The 21,067-nt window shown below is 43.5% G+C and overlaps 1 protein-coding gene across 1 annotated transcript; it reads right to left on the minus strand.

Moving 5' to 3' along the window:
- Positions 1-1,436: 1,436 nt before the first annotated feature.
- Positions 1,437-19,420, minus strand: LOC308172471 (antigen peptide transporter 2-like; the record flags this gene model as incomplete). The annotated part of the gene is given in 13 exon segments (XM_080547372.1): positions 1,437-1,459; positions 2,355-2,436; positions 3,061-3,078; positions 3,303-3,377; positions 11,474-11,610; positions 12,134-12,293; positions 13,775-13,948; positions 14,819-14,998; positions 15,001-15,009; positions 15,681-15,809; positions 16,198-16,395; positions 17,011-17,216; positions 19,417-19,420. Coding segments are annotated over 13 exon segments (1,395 nt in total).
- Positions 19,421-21,067: the final 1,647 nt, after the last annotated feature.

Raw genomic sequence — 21,067 nt, forward strand, 5'->3', positions numbered from 1 at the left:
GAATATCAGGAACATTTTATAAGGGTGATGTAACCATGTCTTGTGCCATTAAGTCAGGGTGAACATTCAAACGACCCCAAATCTGATGTCAAAGAATTACACCATATTGCCAAACATATGTGGACCCCTGCTTGTACAACATCTCATTCCAAAACCATTACTAATTAATGGTTGTAATGTTATAACAGCATAATGGTTATAGTGTTATAACAGCATCCACTCTGATCAAGAAAAGAGGGAGGGTCATCAGAATGACCTATGTCTCTTGTTTGTTGTTGGAACGTGTGGCTGTGATTATTCTAGAAGTCACAGTAGGTCATATATGCTTCAGGAACAATCCATATGAAGAAGCTTCATAAGATGCATTTTACCATCATCTTAGTTCTTCCATGCTTTTGGGAAATGAGGAAAATACCCGCATGGTTTATATTTTTCAAAAACCAAACCATAATTGGTGATGTTAACTTCGCCTCCCTATATACAAGTGTAAAGAACATGAATAATGTAATCTGCTACAATTATAGCGAATGTATCACCACTTTTCAATACCAGAGCCTAGCTCCTACTGGCTCTCCCCCAAATTACAATTTCTTGCAAGGTAGCCATTTCACCAGGACCTCTCTCTTGCCATTCTGAAAAGAAAAAGGGAGATGGGGTAAACAGACAGCAATATGTATCTATGTTCAAACAGCCAGAGTAAAGGTACCACCTTAAAGGGATAGTTCTGATAGCCCAGCTTTCTTTACATTAATAATTTGTATGAAATATTTCCCAGTATTGTAAACAATGCATAAACATTAGCTTACTTACAAGTAATGTAAACAATGCATACACATTAGCTTACTTACAGAGTTCTGTGGTTGGAGATTTGGGCATTTTCTGAGAAAACGAGGAAGCTTCAGACAGGCAGCAAATGGGGTCTCCCCCCCAAAAAGCCAACAGTGATAACCACTGCACCACCGTGCCACCCTACGCTGCATGGCTGCTGCCTGTCTGCTGCCTGTCTGAAACCTCCCTGTTTACTTTGAGTCCACCAACAACTCCAACCATGGACTGATTTTACAACTGGCAAGTATTTTAGACCACTTAAAGGTATACTTTAATTTAGAAGTTAATTTCAGCAGTCTTGCCTCTATCAAAGTGCATATGTGAAATGTAAGCAAGTAAAATGTGCATACCTTAATTGTTCTTTTTCTAATAACTCTATCAAACTGATACACCTCGTCATTCCCATGTTTGCATTCTGAAAAATAAAAAACAATAGTAAGACAACCTTTAAAGAGTTATACACATACAGTAATAATGACATCAAATTCAGGTGTCCTCAAATTATCTTTGAGCTTAACACAACTGTAAGAGCATATCTACAGCGGACCTTTGCTGGGTCCAAACATGCTTCTTAGTTCAAGTTTTTAAAAAGGACCTGTGGCTACTCTCTACTGGGTCCCCTCCTGCAAGTCTATGAGAACAGTTCAAGAGTTATGGAAGAGGGTGTGACATCAGTATAGGCGGCAGGGCTAACCTTCACCAATGAACAAGGAAGTCTGACAAAAGCTACATGAAACGGGGCGTGGCTAAATGGTGTGTGTGAGTGTATGTACTGTATGTGTGGCTATCTGTGTGTGCGTGTTCTTTGGCCAGTTGTGTGAATCTGTTTTGAAATGATACACCTTTTTGTTATAGGCCACTCATATCTCAAACTGCCATGCATACCACCTTTTGCCAATTGGCATAAACACACACACTTGACCTCCATGCCAAACTTCAGCCAAAAAGTACAATAGCTTGAATTTGATATTTTGTTTTGGGTGCTACAGTGTTTTTGTGCTAGCACAGTGAGCTGAACCATACATTAGTCATTATGTGAATGTATATATGGCTCTGTGTCAGAATGCGGCAAGCTACCTGTTATTTGCAGAAATTTAATCAGAAAAATATATTTTGACAATTCCCTTATTTCATAATGACATTACTATATTGCGTCATGAAGGGGAGTTAGCTAGTGGAACTGAATGGGAATTTAGCTACATATAGCCCTTGTAAGGCCTATTTTAGCAAGACTGATGATTCATTTTAAAATCACTACAACTAAAACTGGCAGTTTATGGAATGTGAGTTAGAAATGTTGTTTTCAAGGAGAGTGGGTTAGGAGGCATTTTGCCCCATTTCACTCCACAGCAATACAAAGTACTGAAAAGTGAAATGAATTCAATGTATGTTAAAATGCTGTCAATAACCAGAAGAGTGTCTGGACATTTACCTAGTTTTTTTTTCTTATTACATCACTACCATACATCAGAGACTTGCTATCTAAACATTCTTAAGCTGGCTGTATTTATCCACAGCATTATCACCTTGCAACTGGACATCCACCTTCCTCTTTTTTAGTGGCATGGACTGGCATGGCATTATGTGGCTGTTTGGCCATTCTTGCACCTAAAAAAGACACAAAGGTCACATTTTAGCTTGTCACAATAATAGCAATTGGGCACACAAACCATGAACAATACTATTACAAACTATTTCCAGACATACAGAAAATGTATTCATATCAGTGGAGGGATCACAAGGTTCAGCTTCACCACAAAGGGACCCAGTACTCTGAGAGTAGGACTGGCTGCGTGACGAAGTTGTTTGTTTGTAAAACTTTAAATTGACTTAATCCACAGAAGATATATTTGTGTTTGACACTGATAAAGATACTTGTACCATCAAAATGTTACACTATGTTGCAGCTTATATTAAAAGAAGCAATGTGTGCTCCAGTGCCTTCTTCTAAGCCAATTGTTACGTTATCCTGAGACCTGTTTATGAATGTAGCCTACACACCGATGTGAACATTTTAGCTCTGCTCAGCTTCTTCATTGCTCACCACAAACAGTATATGGAAGTTCCACCAAGTTCACATGAATCTAGCAATACCCATCAATAACCTGTACCAAATGCAAGCTGTAAGCCTACACACAGCACACAGCACACAGCGTAACATAAAACCTGTGGGCTTGCCTTGTACAGTACCATCACACAAGACCAAACTACCTGTGTAGACGTCCAACTTACTATGTGTAACTTCTCATCCTAGACATGCCACAGAGTGTACAACACAGGTATTACAAAACAGGTGCACAAAGGCAATAAATAAATAGACAAAATAGTTCAAATAAACAAAATAGCTCAAACAAACGGGTCCTGGGAACACTTTCCTTAGTCACTAGCTCCAACACTTTCCTTTCTGGACAAATGTGGACGCCTTCTGCTACTGTGAACCAATTAACAGAAATCAAATGATACTGATTTCTTACCTCTCTTAATCCTGGTGGGTTGCTGAACTTTATTTTGCTGTAGCTCTTTTGGCTGACCCGGGGATGAAGCTTCATCTGGAGAATAAAGACATTGACACAAGGGTGATCACTAATCACTTAATCCAATAGTATAGGACAGAAAATAAAGCAGCCCACTTCCTTTCAGGAAGTAGTGGAGCCGGATGACAGCAGAGCACAGAGCCTATGAGAGGAACCGTTCACAAAACTCATGGTTCAGTTCATATCACAAATTTGGTCTCAGTTATTTTTGGGTGGGTTCTATTTCACCAGGAAGAAAAAAAAACATGTTGTTTTGGCACCAATTAAATAATTATAAAACAGACTTACATTTCTGTCTTTCGTAAGAGGGCTTCAACAACAGATATATTTTCAATAATTCACAGCGGTGTAATGTAGTGGGCAGTTTGTTCTAACAATTGGGGGTCACCCGATCACAAGGGCCAGAAAAGGGTGTGTGTGCACAAATGGTGTATAAAGTGCGGTATAACCATGTATTAAAGCGAACTGAATGGTTCTTCTTTTTTACATTAAACGCTCCATCCCTAGTTCCAAAGTAACATACATAGACCACAGCCAATTGATAATAGTAGACTCACTCTTTGTAGCCAGCTGATGCTTGCCATCAACTGAACAGCAGAAAGTTTGGGGGGGCATTGGTGTAAGAAACCCCTCCAGGAACTGATTCCGATTGTGAAGAACCTGTTCATGGTGAACTTGAGAGTCACATGGACCACAGAACCACATCTTTGGGAGGCAATCTCTGCACTGGATGACTGCCTCTCCATCACAGTGGCTGCACTTCTGTGGCCTTCTAAGGCCTACACATTCAGCAGAGGACATGCTGTCCAGAAGCTGTGGCCTTGCTGCCCTCCATCTCTCTTGGGACGCTGTTTGTCGTTTGGACCAGTCTCTACGTAATGAACAGTCAGGTTCCCCTTGTCTCTCCTCTGGGTCCTCAATGGTCTGCAATATCTCCTGCAGCCGTCTGCGATGCAAGTCTCATGACAGAAGAACACAAGGATGAACAAATGTAACATTTAAAAAACGTTCCATGGACCCTTGCCAATAAACAACAAGTGTTAAAGGAGCACAGTCTAATACTGAGCTACTGAGATGCTAACCCGCGGACTCTGGGTGACGCGCCGTGCGTTCTAGTTTGATGTGTTTGCTGTTGGTTATACAAGATCCGTAGTCATTGGTTTGCTGCATAATAAACATTTATTGCGTTACTAAGTGCCATCAATGGCTTAATCACTGGTACAAAAACAATAACAATAACAATAACAAACTCAGCGCCCTTGCGGTCAAACCTATTTGCCCTTCCGGGCTCAACACCTGACGATAACAACAAATGTACTACCTTATATACACCTGCCTTAGGTATTGTGACAGCGCCACCCCATGCCCACACAGTGAATTACAACACATATCACAGGACCATATCTGGCTCCTACAACAAGCAAGAAACCTCCAATCTCATGCCGCACCATGCATTAGAAAGCAGGCTTCAGCTGATGCAGACTTAGAGAACTGTCAAAACATTATTTTGTAAAAACATCACAAATATGGCAAATACCAATATTGTCGCATATATTGTACATTCCTACAATAACTGTTACACTTTTTCTGTAATACAATGCATGTTAAAATTGGTAAAAATGTGAAATTGCATACCGATTTCTTCTTGCATGTCCACCTGCTCTGCACTGGCCCCAGCAGGATCACCAATTGATGATGGTATACACTGTGTGACTAGGATTAAACAAAAACTTTTATTGATATCAAATCAATTTTATTAATCAGTTGTATTGAGACAGTATGCAGTAGCAGTCTTACCTGTTGGTGCTTGACTCTGTGAAACCCTTGGTTTTGGACACTTTTCACTACATCTACTTCTTTCAGGGATTTTAATTCCCTCCCTGTCCCTCTTTCTCCATTTCACTTTTATGTCTTTATTTTCCTGTGAAAATTAGCACATTGTTGGTTACCATAAATAACCATATCAGAACAGTAAATGTAATGGTGGGCTTTTTGGGTGGATAATATACTCAGGACAACTGAAGCTGTATGACACGGTAAGAAATTAATGACGAGTGACACTACTACTACTAATAATAATAATATAATAATAATTGTATTAGTGATGTCATGCGCAATCGGGTCAAGCAAGCTGCGTTTTTCTTGTGCGTTGGCACAGGACCGCATATCCTTGTTTTTGTTCCTCAAAAATGGGTTGACTAAAGATGGCTGTTTAGCATAGGTCTGCCTGTTTGCATGCAAAGGTGTTTAAATGGATAAAATCAGCCTAATTGGTGACTGAATAGGTCTATCTTGTAACGGTCAATATATCAGAATGTGCCTTGTATGAATTTGTTTGTACCTTTAAGACATTTTATTACCATTATGCTAGTGTGCAGACTGAGGCAACGTCACTGTCACATGTCAAGTCAAGTGTTAGTTGAGTTACATTAGCTACAAGGACGCTTTGTGAACTTCTTGCTGAATTCCTTTTGTTTCAAGTCCTCAACTATTTCAGCTGATACTTTAATGTGTGTAGACCCTATGGCTGTCATGTACAGTATGCGTAGTGTAGGAGCTGTGAAAGCAGGCTCTTGTCAATGTTGTAGCTAACTGAGGGGAAATAAATAAGCATAGGTGTGCCTGTTTGCATGCAAAGGTGTTTAAATGGATAAAGCCATTTGACACCCTGACAATGGCTTCATTGTCCTGCTTGTATTCTACCAATATGGCCTATTACACAGAACTATGTGTTACACAGTGCTGCTCTCTGGTAGACAAAAGAACATATTCAGGACCAACAGATTTTCGATTGAGTATGTCCTAAAATATGTTTCTTCATCCACAAGCCACACAATAATATTACATTACTGACTGAAATCAACTGCCTACCACATTCTGCCGCATATGTTATGTTATTATATCACTAGGCTATTTGCGCTTCTGCTTAGATGATGAACTGCATTGTCTGGTATTTGTACTCTGCAATGACAATAACATCTAATCTAATCTAATATTTGTTTTTTAATTTGATTGATAATTACAATCATTATTATTTCATATTTCTGTAGGCCGACTACCGTAATCGCCCTTCATCTAGCCTATGGCATGTAGGTTACCGCCTCTTTCTGTAGATGAAGGGCGATTCTTATAGAAACAATCATTCTGATTGTCATGATTGTAATAGGCTAATATTCATTGTATTATTTATATTTATAATAATGTTGTCAAAACATCCAAGAACGCCTTATATCAAAACAAAGCAAACATATTTCACCCAGCATATTTGACTTTCCAGACACCATATTTTGTTGTTCTAAACACAGAACAAAACGAAATGAAAAGCATGACAGAAATACAAATGAACTCCCCGACTGAGATTAACGCATTGAATCTTATAGTTGTAAATACATATATATATTTTGCTGCATCGCCTATAAATCAATGCATGTGTAGGCTATGTGATTCATTTTGTAGTCTTTAGCCTATTTGATCAAGTGCAAATGTTGCATAAGGGGTTATAGTCATTTAGCAGACGATTTGTCCAGGACCATTGTAACCCATTTGCGACCCATAAGCTTGATATTGTGCATCTATGTAGGCCGATATCTTTGCTTATTTTAATTTGAGTCCCAGGAGGGTCATTGAGGGATATCAGTAAGAGGACGTTATTCAGTAAGAGGGACCTGCCGCTGGCCTGTAGCTGTGTTCTACAACATCTTAGACCTGGCTGCAATTAATGCACACATTCTGTACAGCCAGTGCATGGGCGTCAGGATAAGCAGGAAGACATTCCTTTATAAGCTGGCAGGGGAGCTGTGTGAGCCACTGGTAATCACCTTACCGCTGCACAGATAGACAAAGGGTATAAGTCCATTCTGTTAACATTAGGTCTACTCTGCTAACAAAGACTATTCCAGTTGATTTGTCAGTTGTTGTGCATTATATTTTTGTTGTGTTTGCAGTTTGCCCTTTAATAAGATATATAAAAATAATTAAGTTATATATATATATTCTCATGCTAAAATCAACTGTAAATCCAGATTTTAAAGTTGATATTCTTCCCCGTGGAGCATGCCCCCATAACCTGTGCCCCACCCAAAATGTTTATCACCAGCCGGCACTGCTGATCAGATTCCAGAGCGAATTTACGAACGCAGCCTTGTTGTTCTGGATTTTTTTTTCATTATCAACCTATCATTGCGCTTTAGAGTAAAACAAAGCACGCAACTGTCGCGTCTATCTTTTCATGGCAACTCTACATTGTGATTTACAAGGGATATTAACTAATATTAAGTAATATTATTACTTGATCCGCGGTACACATGCGTGCCGAACCGTGGGGGGCGATCCGTTACACCCCTAACAGCTATCTATATTTTCCTTACCGGGTCAACGGTTACAGGCTGACTCGGCCCGCTTCTTCTGTATCCTCTCTATCCTCTGTATCTGTACCCTGCTCCCGCTCCTCCCTGCTAGCCTCCTCTTCAACCTGTTGCTGTTGCTGCTGTGGTAAACTTGAGGGTGCAGCAGCCCCTGCAGCAAACATGTCCCTAATGTTTACACATTTGGCAGCATCTGCCTCGAGTTTCTTTTTGTTTTTCTCCCTAAGTTTTTCCCAGCCTCCCTTCCGTTTTTGTGTGCTTTTGCGCTCCATCTCTCTCAGTATCCACTATCCAGGCTAACTACATTTATTTTGCCGGCCGGCCCGGCCCAAAACTACCGCGAAACTGAGACGGAGGTCTCGTGCTGCGTGCGTGCGTGACCCCTGACCCCCCCCCCCCTTCTCTCTGTTGATTGGGCCAGCCCAGTGTCTGTATAGAAAATGGACCAATGGGCCGCTGTCCCCGATTTACGGGCCGTTCGATGGTAGCTTTCGCCCGGGCCGGCTGGTAAAAAAGAAAGAAAAAACGTTTATTTTATTTTTTTATTTTGCCGGTCGGCTCGGCCCAAAACTACCGCGGCCCACCGTGCAAATGCCCGGTATGCCAGATGGCCAGTCCAGCCCTGCGTAGTGGTGAGGGTCAGAAGATGTCTCAGGAGGAGCAGTTAAGATGTAACCTGAAGAGGTGGGTCTTCAGTCTACGACGGAAGATGGGTAGTGACTCTGCCGTTCTGACAGCCGTGGGGAGCTCATTCCACCAGCAGGGAGCCAGAGTTGTGAAGAGACGTGATCGGGCAGCCCGACTGCTGTGTAGAGGAGGTGGGGCCAGTCGGCCAGCCGAGGTGAGAGATAGATAGATAGATAAATACTTTATTTATCCCCGTGGGGAAATTCATGTGTTACAGGTGGAGGAGCGGAGTGAGCGGGCCGGGGTTTGGGGGGTTACCATTTCCTTCAGGTAGGCAGGGGCTGTCCCTTTAGCTGCCTGGTATGCAAGCACCAGGGTCTTGAATCTGATGCGAGCTGCTATCGGGAGCCAGTGCAGGGTGCGAAGGAGAGGGGTGACATGCGAGTATTTGGGGAGGTTGAATACCAGCCGGGCAGCAGCATTCTGGATGAGCTGCAGAGGTCTAATGGCTGAAGCGGGGAGCCCAGCCAGGAGTACATTGCAGTAGTCCAGGCGGGAGATGACCAGTGCCTGGGTCAAGAGTTGCGCTGCCTCTCTGGTAAGGAATGGTCGTATCCTTCTGATGTTGTAGAGGAAGAATCTGCAGGAGCGAGCCGTTGCTGCAATGTTCTCCGCACAGGATAGTCGATTATCCAGGATCACTCCAAGGTTCTTGGCTGTCAGGGAGGGGGTTACAGTAGAGTTCTCCACTGTGATGGAGAAGTCTTGGAGAGGGCAGGCTTTCCCGGGGATGAAGAGGAGCTCGGTCTTGTTAAGATTGAGCTTGAGATGGTGGTCAGCCATCCAAGTTGAAATGTCAGCGAGACATGCTGAGATACGGGTTGCCACGTGTACATCAGACGGGGGGAAGGACAAGCACGTCATTTCACACGATTTTGATCGACAGCGAAATACATTATCAATATCTTATTATCAATTATCAATATACTCTCTCCCTTCTTCTCCTTACTTTCCTGTCTATCTTCACTATATCTGTCCAATAACATAACAGTTATGAGTGGGACTGCCCCACTCAGAAAGAAAACAACATTATATATAAAATAAAATAAATACAATATTATCAATATCCGTTCGTTATATCGTTGATGATTACAGGCATAATCAAATGTAGGATTTGAAATTACATACTGTACAGTTTATAATTGTATAGCCTATATATAAACACATTATGTTATCAGTCTTATCAGTCTTATTCACTCTTAATTCAGCACTGAAGCCTGAAGATTGAGCACAGTGTGTGTGTGTGTGTGTCCTTGCTACCTCTGCTGATATAAAAGAGAATTGCAGCCTTGGAGAAAAAGATGGCAGCCGAATACCAAGGCAAATACACAGACACACACAGAAATACTGCAAAATCACTTTATACTAACTCGATTTTGAAATTTAAAGATGCTGGGTGGTAGAACGCACATATCTAGGAAAAGTCATGAAAGGAGGGTCCTGAAATTTGATCGAGCAAAGGTAGACATTTTTTTGTACTCACTGAGATCAAATGACACCTCACGGCTGCCCTAGTGTTAAATGCCTAAATAATTAAATGATGATTATGTAATGATTAAACGCTTACAATAACCTTAACCGTAACCAAAATTAACCAATTCTGAAATTTACAACATCGGTTTGCAGGTCCCTTAGCTTTCACCATTCATGCATGTCGACTGCCAGTTTCTCACAGTAAGAGCAAGTGAGGAGTAACCACACAAAATAACACACTGTATGGAAACAGCAGAGGGACCGCTGCAGAGATGTGTGAAGAAGATCAGAGCAGTTATTTGTAATGTGTGATTAAGTATTCATAAAATCTCTAGTCTCATTGTGCATATTATTTACAGCTTCACTAGAATGTGTAACTATTTCAAGTAGACATTCATCCCAACATGTTTCAGCATTTTTATTTTATTTCTGCAGAAGTTAGTAATGTACAGTTGTAAAACTATGACACTATCCATGTTCAGAAATTAGCTAGAAAGTATTTAACAACTAAACTGGAAAAGCCAGTTAATTCTTTAAACCATTACTGTTTCAATAGCCACTATCGCCTCTACATTATAAAAAGCTGTGTCACAAACAATCAAGAATGTTTCAGGGCAGCGGATGACACTTTATCTTCTCATTGTCACTAACACACATCTTTACAGCTAATCTCATCAGACCAGTCTGGAGTTTAAGGCTGATGGTAGTGGGGAGGCGTGCCCCTCTCTGTCCAATCAGGTCATTTCTTGACACATCTGTTTGTATCACACAGACCCGTTTTGGCCCCTGAGCGCTCATTTAACTAGCGGCTGAAAATATACAAACATCCTGTAAGATCACTTTAATACCTTAATACCTTTTTTACTATTATAATCTGCCAAGTAAGAATGAAACAATAAAGCTAAAGTATATCAATATTAAACATTTGCGAAATTTGCAATTGCATTCCAAAATTGTACATTTACAATACATTCATGTATTAAAACCAAGCACACATTAACTCTTGCTCTTACATAATCTCTTACTTCCAAATAGCTAAACTAGAACAATGTATTTTAAATGAAATTCAAACACCATATAAAAAAAGCACAAACATATATACTAAACCCCCATACAAGAGTCTCTGTTTTGCTTCTCTCAAACAGTAGACGTTTCTGGACCGGTGTAGAGGATCTACTAGGAAATTCTTCACTATTTGGCAACCTTTCTTAACTTTTTGGGGAGATCTGACAGCATGATAATGTACTTATCACTTCTTTGTCATTTCATTTTTGTTGTTTTATTAGTTTTTTCGAATTCGTTATTTATTGTTTTGTTTGTTCAATTTTTTATTTGTTCCGTTTTTTATTTGTTCAATTTAGTCATTTCAAATTGTGGAATGCATGTGGGTATGTGTGTGTGTGTGTGTGTGTGTTTACAGCTTGCAGTGTGTGTGTGCGTGTTTACCGCTTGCAGTGTGTGTGTGTGTTTACCGCGTGCTGCGTGTGTGTGTGTGTTTACCATGTGTGTGTGTGTGTGTGTGTGTTTACCGTGTGTGTGTGTGTGTTTACCGTGTGTATGTGTGTGTGTGTGTGTGTGTGTGTTTACCGCGTGCTGCGCGTGGACGTCCAGGCAGTTGGTGGCCTCGGTCAGAAGGAGGATCTGAGGCTGTCTGACCAGTGCTCTGGCGATGGCGATACACTGCTTCTGACCTGCAGCCAGCTGCCCGCCACACTCCCCTACGTCTGACACACACATAGAAAGGTCATAAAGGTCACATATAAACCTTACCTGTGAGGTAACCTTGGTAACCATGCTCCAGGTCTCATATAAACCTTACCTGTGAGGTAACCTTGGTAACCGTGCTCCAGGTCACATATAAGCCTTACCTGTGAGGTAACCTTGGTAACCGTGCTCCAGGTCACATATAAACCTTACCTGTGGTAACCTTGGTAACCGTGCTCCAGGTCACATATGAACCTTACCTGTGAGGTAACCTTGGTAACCGTGCTCCAGGTCACATAAGCCTTACCTGTGAGGTAACCTTGGTAACCATGCTCCAGGTCACATATAAAGCTTACCTGTGAGGTAACCTTGGTAACCTAGCTCCAGGTCACATATAAGCCTTACCTGTGAGGTAACCTTGGTAACCGTGCTCCAGGTCACATATAAACCTTACCTGTGAGGTAACCTTGGTAACCGTGCTCCAGGTCACATATAAACCTTACCTGTGAGGTAACCGTGCTCCAGGTCACATATAAACCTTACCTGTGAGGTAACCGTGCTCCAGGTCACATATGAAGCTGTGGGCGTTGGCCCTCTTCGCCGCCTCCGTCACCCTCTCCAGGGAACACCCCCTCAGGCCGTACGCCACGTTGTGTCTCACTGAGCCGGAGAACAGCACAGGGTCCTGGGACACCAGAGCCATATAGCCACAGGTCAAAGGTCACAGGTCAAAGGTTACAGGTCACAAGTCAAAGGTCACAAGTCAAAGGTCACAGGGCACAGGTTACAGGTTACAGGTCACAACGAAGGGAGGGGAAGGGTGTTTGGTTAGAAAACAACCTCACCTGGTGTCGGGCTACTACATGATACAGGTCGGCTGGGACAGCTGTCGCTCAGGAGTTAGAGCCGGCTCTAATGATCACAAAGTCGGCGGTTCGGCAGTTTGATCCCCGGCCGGCCACGTGTCCTTGGGCAAGACACGGAACCCCAAATTGCTCCCAATGAGTGGGCCGGCGCCTTGCATGGTAGCTTGCCACCATCGGTGTGTGAATGTGTGTGAATGGGTGAATGAGAGGCCATTGTAAAGGACCTATATAAGTCAGTTCATTAGGAGTGCAGCTAACTCAGGATAAGGGAGAGAATGATAGAGAAGTGACCGTTGGAGCCAAAAAGCTTTATATTATTATTTATGAAAAAACTTTTTTGAAAGTGGTACTTTGGCCCATCTATCTATAAGATCTGTAAGACTTTTATTTTGAAAATGGGTCTCGCCCAATCTAAGTTTGAGTTTGATGAGTCCTGACACGTGAGGGTGCAACACAGTTTTTCAACCACCACCACATCATAGAAGATTTATTGTTGTTACCTTTTGTTTGATCTAACATACAAAATATTTTTCGTTATATTTCATTTCAGAGAACTACTGATATTCTGCTTGATATAACTTTGCTATTGAGCTCAGATCGGGGATAGGCCCGACCCAGAATAGACACACACAAACAAACATTGACACACGCGTACATACCACACCACGCCAACATATTACTTTTGTTTGTTACTTTGAACATAACTTTGAATTTTAAGACTACTTTAATTCATGGAAAGGTCCGGAGTTTTGGTTGCAGACGGATAAATGAGAAACAACAGGTGCGTTGGAACCAACACCCACTCATGCAGGACAATGGTTAATTTGATAGATATCACAACTACTGTACTTTGAACATTACGGTATCTATAACTGTTGTTTGCTCAATTCACACAGGTGTACGGTTGAAATCCTAAACCAATAAAACGACTAGGTAAGAGGTCATTACCTAGCTGCAACGTTTGCAGGAAAAGTGCTATACAAATAAAGGTTGTTATTATTATTAGTCTATACATACATCCACCCGGCTTATCTAAGGTTTACCTGGACTGACTTACATAGCGCCTTATTCCAAAGCTCTTTACAACAGCCTCTCATTCACCCATTCACACACACATTCACACACCGATGGCGGCAAGCTACCATGCCAGGCGCCGAGTTCAGGGGTGTCTTGCCCAAGGACACCTTGGCACGTGGCCAGCCGGGATTCGAACCGCCATTCTGCCGACCTTGCCATCATTAGACGCCCCGGCTATACCTCCTGCGCCACAGCCGCCCTGACTAGGTGGTGAGCGCTCGCTAAGGAGTGTTAGCCGTACCTTCTGGTGCAGGTAGTGGTGCTGGTAGCAGTGCAGGGGCTGGCCGTCCAGCAGGACCTGGCCCTCCTGGGGTTCATAGAACCGCTGCAGCAGAGAGACGCAGGAACTCTTCCCACCACCAGAGGGCCCCACCAGCGCTGTCATCTTCCCTGGCTGCAGCTCTAGAGTCACAGACTGGCACAGAGACAGACAGATGAAGAAGAATCCATCCATCCATCCATCCATCCACCCACCCACCCACCCACCCACCCATCCATCCATCCATCTATCCATCTATCCATCTATCCATCTACCCATCTACCCATCTATCCATCTATCCATCTACCCATCTATCCATCTATCCATCTATCCATCTATCTATCTATCTATCTATTTGTCTATCTATCCATCTATCTATCTATCTATCTATCTATCTATCATCTATCTATCTATCTATCTATCTATCTATCTATCTATCTATCTATCTATCTATCTATCTATCTGTCTATCTATCTATCTATCTATCTATCTATCTATCTATCTATCTATCTATCTATCATCTATCTATCTATCTATCTATCTGTCTACCAGTCTACCTCCTCTGCCCCCATTGTCAGGAAGCTGAACTCTCCCCCCCCCCCCCTACTCTGCCCCCACTGACTCCGGACTAAGAACAATCTCACTTCATGCATACATACATACAAGCATACCTGTACATACATACATTTACGTACTTTAGCCAGTTTACTCTATTATACTGAGCCAATTACCACTATTGCACTATTGTCATTGTTCATATTGTATTCCACCCCTGTACAGTGTACCGCGCATTTCAAATATTGTATCTAGTATTTTTTGTATATATAGTTATTTTTTAATCTTGTCGTATTATATTGTTATTTATTGTTTTTGTTTGCTATGCACCGTGGATGAGAGGGAAACACAATTTAAGCCCTCTGTATGTCTGTACATATATTGGATTGACAATAAAGCTGACTTTGACTTTGACTTACCTGTCTATCAGCTGAACTTACCTGTCTACCTGTCTATCAGCTGAACGTTTACCTTCAGTGCCGGGGTATCAGGACGTGAGGGGTAGGAGAAGGTCACGTCCCGCAGAGCCAGCCTCCCCTCCAGCCTATCAGGAGCCAGCTGGCCAGACTCTTCCTGGTTGGGCTTCCTGTCCAGAAGCGTGAACACCTTGGCCGCCGCCCCCACGGTGTTCAGCATGTCTCCAAAGATATAATGGTGGACTGCTGATTCACATGCTTAGTATTCAAATGTATTGATTGTAAGTCGCTTTGGAATAAGGCGTCTGCTAAATGCCAAAAATGTAAATGTAAATATACACAAGGCTCTGAAAACACACACAGAGAAAATGACATATTCCTAAAAGTTTCCCAGTGGTGTGTGACATACCAATGTGTGACATACGGAGACAGGTCATTTGGGTAGCATCATACTCAGATTCAGGCAGAAGAGCAGGGTCGGGGCAGGTGCACACACTGTCACAGACTGCCAATGCATCATATAGGTATATAATTCAGCCTGGTTATAGCTGTTTCTTATTCTATTCTCAAATAGTGACAGGAGCACAAAATCATCCTCACTGCTTGATGACTACATTTTGCATATTGCGAAATTTCGTCAATATAACAAAAAAATAAATAATCAAGCATCGGACTCTAATAAAACGCATGTCATCACTCTCATGTTGGTGCCCATGTCTTACTCTCATGTTGGTAACCATGGTGACCATGTCTCACTCTCATGTTGGTAACCATGGTGACCATGTCTTACTCTCATGTTGGTAACCATGGTGACTATGTCTTACTCTCATGTTGGTAACCATGGTGACCATGTCTCACTCTCATGTTGGTAACCATGGTGACCATGTCTTACTCTCATGTTGGTGACCATGTCTCACTCTTATGTTGGTGACCATGTCCTTCTGGTAGAGCACGAAGGCGAGCAGACTGCCCATGGTCAGCTGACCAGAGGAGATGAGCCGGCGACCCTGGAGCAACATCGCCACCTTCAAACCCACTGTCACCATCTGGGGAGGGAGGGAGGGAGGGAGGGAGGGAGACAGGGAGGGAGGGAGGGAGGGAGGGAGACAGACAGACAGGGAGGGAGGGAGACAGACAGACAGGGAGGGAGGGAGACAGACAGACAGGGAGGGAGGGAGACAGACAGACAGGGAGGGAGACAGACAGGGAGGGGGCAGCCATTGATGAAGGGCTAATAATGCTTCCTTTCTTTTTACACTAGCTTTTATATAACTTTTACATTCATCAAAATTGACTCGTGGTGGTGTTCCCAGGTGGGGATTCGAACTTGTGACCTTCCGATCACCAGTCCAACTCTACTATCCACTAGGCCCCCACCACCACCACCACCACCACCACCACCACTACGTTGCGTCTGAGGGCGTCCTCTCTTACCCTCCGGACCAGCAGGACGACAGCGCTGAAGATGCCCTTGCGTCTCTGGATGTTGTTCATCTGCTCCAGCGCCTGGCTGTACCTCTGCAGCTCCGTCTCCTCCCCTCGGAAGCTCCGGACCGTCCTCATCGCCCCTACGGACTGGGAGGCCAGCTCCTTGGTCAGGGCCTGGCAGTCCTGCAGCTGAGTCTTCAGGGCCTGGGGAGGAACAGCACAATACAACATCCAACATGCACATCAATCTGGGCTGTAACTTGATGACAGTGGCCTATGTCACTGGGAGTGTAGGTGGCCATTACAGATCTACCTGTCTGCAGGGCCCAAAGTTGTTCCAAACTTTTCCTCTGGATCAGAATGATCTTCTAGGTGTTAGAGTGTTCTATCTACCTGTCTCTTGGTGTTCTAGGTGTAAGAGTGTTCTATCTACCTGTCTCTTGGTGTTCTAGGTGTAAGAGTGTTCTATCTACCTGTCCGTAGGTGTTGTAGGTGTAAGAGTGTTCTATCTACCTGTCTGTATGTGTTCTCGGTGTAAGAGTGTTCTATCTACCTGTCCGTAGGTGTTCTAGGTGTTAGAGTGTTCTATCTACCTGTCCGTAGGTGTTGTAGATGTTCTAGGTGTTAGAGTGTTCTATCTACCTGTCTGTAGGTGTTCTAGGTGTAAGAGTTCTAGGTGTTCTATCTACCTGGCTGTAGGTGTTCTAGGTGTAAGAGTGTTCTATCTACCTGTCCGTAGGTGTTGTAGGTGTAAGAGTGTTCTATCTACCTGTCTGTGGGTGTTGTAGGTGTAAGAGTGTTCTAGAGTGTTCTATCTACCTGTCCGTAGGTGTTGTAGGTGTTCTGCAGCAGGGCGTTGAGGGGCATCTCTGCGCAGGTGAGCAGGGTGAGCTCCCAGGACAGCCCCAGCATCAGGACCAGCATGCCCAGGGTCTTCACCAGGCTACGCACCAGGACGTTCACGTTCAGGGCCACCGAGCGGCCCATCTTATCCACGTCAGATGTCAGCCGCGACGTCAGGCTTCCTAGTGGGGGGGGGCGGGGAGATCTTCCTGTACGGTACTGGGGAGATCTTCCCAGTCTCCAGAGTCCTCTCTCTCTCTCTCTCCCTCTAATTGGCAGGAGTGGCTTCAGGTGTGCGTTTTGTCCAGCTGTTCACAATTACCTCATCGTTAGCCCTGCATAAAGACCCGTTCCAGCCTTCACTTCTCTGCCAGATCGTAGCTTCAGCTTACCGTAAAGATACGCTTCCAGCTCCCCTACCTATTTACTACGCTGCCTGTACCTGCCTCCTACTTACCCCTGTTTTGCCTTTACCCCCCAGTACCCCTACCGGACTCCTGCTACCTGCCCTCCTGCCTGCCTGTCCTACCTGCCCTCCTGCCCTACCTGCCCTCCTGCCTGCCCTACCTGCCCTCCTCCTACCTGCCTGCCCTACCTGCCCTCCTGCCTGCCTGTCCTACCTGCCCTCCTTGCCCTCCTGCCTGCCTGCCCTACCTGCCCTCTTGCCTGCCTGCCCTACTTGCCCTCTTGCCTGCCTGCCCTACCTGCCCTCCTCCTACCTGCCTGCCCTACCTACCCCTCCTGCCTAACCCCCCTGCCTGCCTGCCGACAACCCCCCCTGCCTGCCTGCTGACTACGCCCCCTGCCTGACCCCCCGCTTGCCCTACGACCATTCTCTGCCTACTCCCTAAAATAAATTATACTTTATTTTACTTTAACCTGTCTCTGTCTGTGTCTGCGCTTGGGTTCCCTATCTGACCGTAACAGTACGATCTGGCCATGGAACTGAACCCAGCAGACACAGCATCGGTCCTACGAGCCCTCACAGAACAGGGCAAACTGCTGGGGCAACATTCTGATGCCCTTATGGCCCTGGGAGGGCAATTCTCTACCCGTACTAAACACCTGGAACGGCTAGAGGAGGCGGTTGTGGAGATGAGCAAAGACTTTAAGAGACTCACCTCCACGGTCATCGGATCCGACACCACTCACAGCCCCCCTGCTCCTTCCCCTGGTCCTCCTATGCCCGTTCACGCACCGTCCGACTCTCCACCCACGACTCCTCCCCGAGCGCTATGGTGGCGACCTCGGTTCTTGTCGTCCGTTTTTACTACAGTGCTCCTTACTGTTCGAGCTACGACCCCAGGCTTTTAGCTCGGACCGCACTCGTATTGCGTACCTCATCACCAATCAGTCAACGTGGATGAAAAATACTCCATCCATTCGTGTTACTGCATTCAGCTACTGAAGCTAAATTGTTTTGCAGCCAATTGGCTATTGCCAGAACTTCATCTGGGAGTAATGACTGTATTTTGAAGTTACAAACATAAGGCTTTGAGTTATTTAAACATGTAATTGTATGCAGGCCCCATATAGCAAATTAGATTATTGTCCATATTAATTATTATCCAAAAATAATTTAAATAATTTTATCTTATAAGATAAGAACACCATAATATAATAATGTCACTCTATATCCATATCAAAATAAGGATTTAAAAAAAATCATATTTCACATTATACTGTTTTTTTATTGTGATCAAAACTAAAGTGACAAGATGAAATTTAAGTTACTGCCTTTTGCCTTGGCATGACTCTATATCTTTTGGCAAGCCATGCAAAGAATACAGTAACTTCCAAATAAGGGTCAAAGATCAAATCAGAGATCAGGATTAATATGTACAAAGCATAACCTAATATAAAGACATAAAACTGCCACATATCCAGTGATCTGCCTGGAACTATTTTGGCTGGACAACAAGAAAACTTTAAAGTCATTTTTCTCAGTTCTGCACTCTGGGAAGTTACTATGGGAGACGCTCTCGCTCCGTTGAATGTTCGAAAGGTTTAAATATCCTAACCGCCGTCATAATTCCGTTAGCTTCTCGGTGGTCTTGTGGTTACGTCCGAGAACAATAGGCGGTTCTGGCCTATTCCAAGGTCGCAGGTACGAGACGGCACTATGAACTCGAGTGCGACCTTGATCTGGACCGGAATGTCTATTTGTCTATGAACCTTGATCCATAACAATAAAGCCAGATCAACCAGCACACCGAGAAGCTACGTTTTTATATTTATTGACCGTGAAATGTCTTCTTATAGCTACTTTATTGTGTGTTGTCCATAGCCAATTTCAAGGCGTCAGCCATGTCATCTCAAGGTCGTCGGTTCGATTCCGGCCAAGGACATGTATTACTGCCTGTCATCCCTGCTCTCTCTCACCCATCTTTCCTGTCAATATCTACTGCCTCTATCCCATTAAAGCAGAAATGCCCTAAAAATTGCGTACATAGTTACTATGTTTTATCAGTCGGTGGTTGCCAGCGTTCTGTTCTTCGCCGTGGCCTGCTGGGGTGGAAACATCTGTGCCAGGGATGCTGCGAAGCTAAACAAACTGGTGAAGAAGGCCAGCTCTGTGGTGGGGACCGGGCTGGACAGCCTAGAGGTGGTGGCAGAACAGAGGATGGGGAAAAAACTGGCGGCCATGCTGGCCAATCCCTCCCACCCGATGTACTGCGAGCTGGCGGGGATGAGGAGCAAGTTCAGCCACAGATTTGTTCTCCCCCGTCAAAGTACAAAAAGATTTGGACAGTCCTTTGTTCCAGCTGCACTCCGACTCTACAACCAGGCCCTGCAGGGTGGGGGAGACCTGGAGCTGGAACTTTGGAACTTTTTACTTATTGAGCCTGCACTGTTTTATGTATTTTATTGAATGTTTTCTGTCTGCCCTAACTGAGCTGTTTGACAACAAAATTTCCCCATTGGGGACAATAAAGGTTTTCAATCAATAACTGACGCTAGGAGTTGGAGCTATAGTCCTGATACGGTCATAGTCATAAAAATGGTCACACTGATCGTTAGCCTAATGAATAATAGCCGGGCTAGCATTAACGTCAGCAGAGTTTACCAGCGGTAAAGAAGTCGCATAATATAGGCTATAAGACCCTGAGTAATTCCCTATTCTTTAGAGAAATAATACCTACATATGTGAACTAATTTATAGGCTAGCTCTCGGGTGATACACACTCACCCCGCCCACGCCGTCTAAGTGCTCTCGCTATCACTTATCAGACCCCTGAAATGCCCCTCATGATCTTCATATGACGTGATATCCCTTCAATCCCTCAATGACCCCCCTGGGACTCAAATTAAAAGATGCAAAGATATCGGCCTACATAGATGCACAATATCAAGCTTATGGGTCCTAAATGGGTTACAATGGTCCTGGACAAATCGTCTGCTAAATGACTGTAACCCCTTAGGCGACATTTGCACTTGATCAAATAGGCTAAAGACTACAAAATAAATCAAATAGCCTACGAAACATGCATTGCTTTATAGGGCATGCCGTTGATAGATATTACATATATTTACAACTATATACGATTCAATGCGTGAATCTCAGTCGGGGAGTTCATTTGTATTTCTATCATGCTTTTCATTTCGTTTTGTTCTGTGTTTAGAACAACAAAATATGGTGTCTGGAAAGTCAACCTATGCTTAACTATGGGTGAAATAGGCTATGTTTGCTTTGTTTTGATATAAGGCGTTCGTGGATGTTTTGACAACATTTTTATGAATATAAATGAAAATCTGAATTATGTTCATGTTTCTATAAGAATCGCCCTTCATCTACAGAAAGAGGAGGTAACCTGCATGCCATACTGTACCAATTCACTATCATCGTCATGTTCTTATATCACATGTTTTTATATCATGTTATTATATCACTATTTGCACTTCTGTTTAGATGATGAACTGCATTTAATTGTCTGGTATTTGTACTCTGCAATGACAATAAGATCTAATATAATCTAATATTTGTTTTTTAATTTGATTGATAATTACAATCATTATTATTTTCATATTTCTG

Source organism: Nansenia antarctica (genome assembly GCF_963989245.1).
Source record: "Nansenia antarctica genome assembly, chromosome: 17".
In the NCBI taxonomy this organism is placed as follows: Eukaryota; Metazoa; Chordata; class Actinopteri; order Argentiniformes; family Microstomatidae; genus Nansenia; species Nansenia antarctica.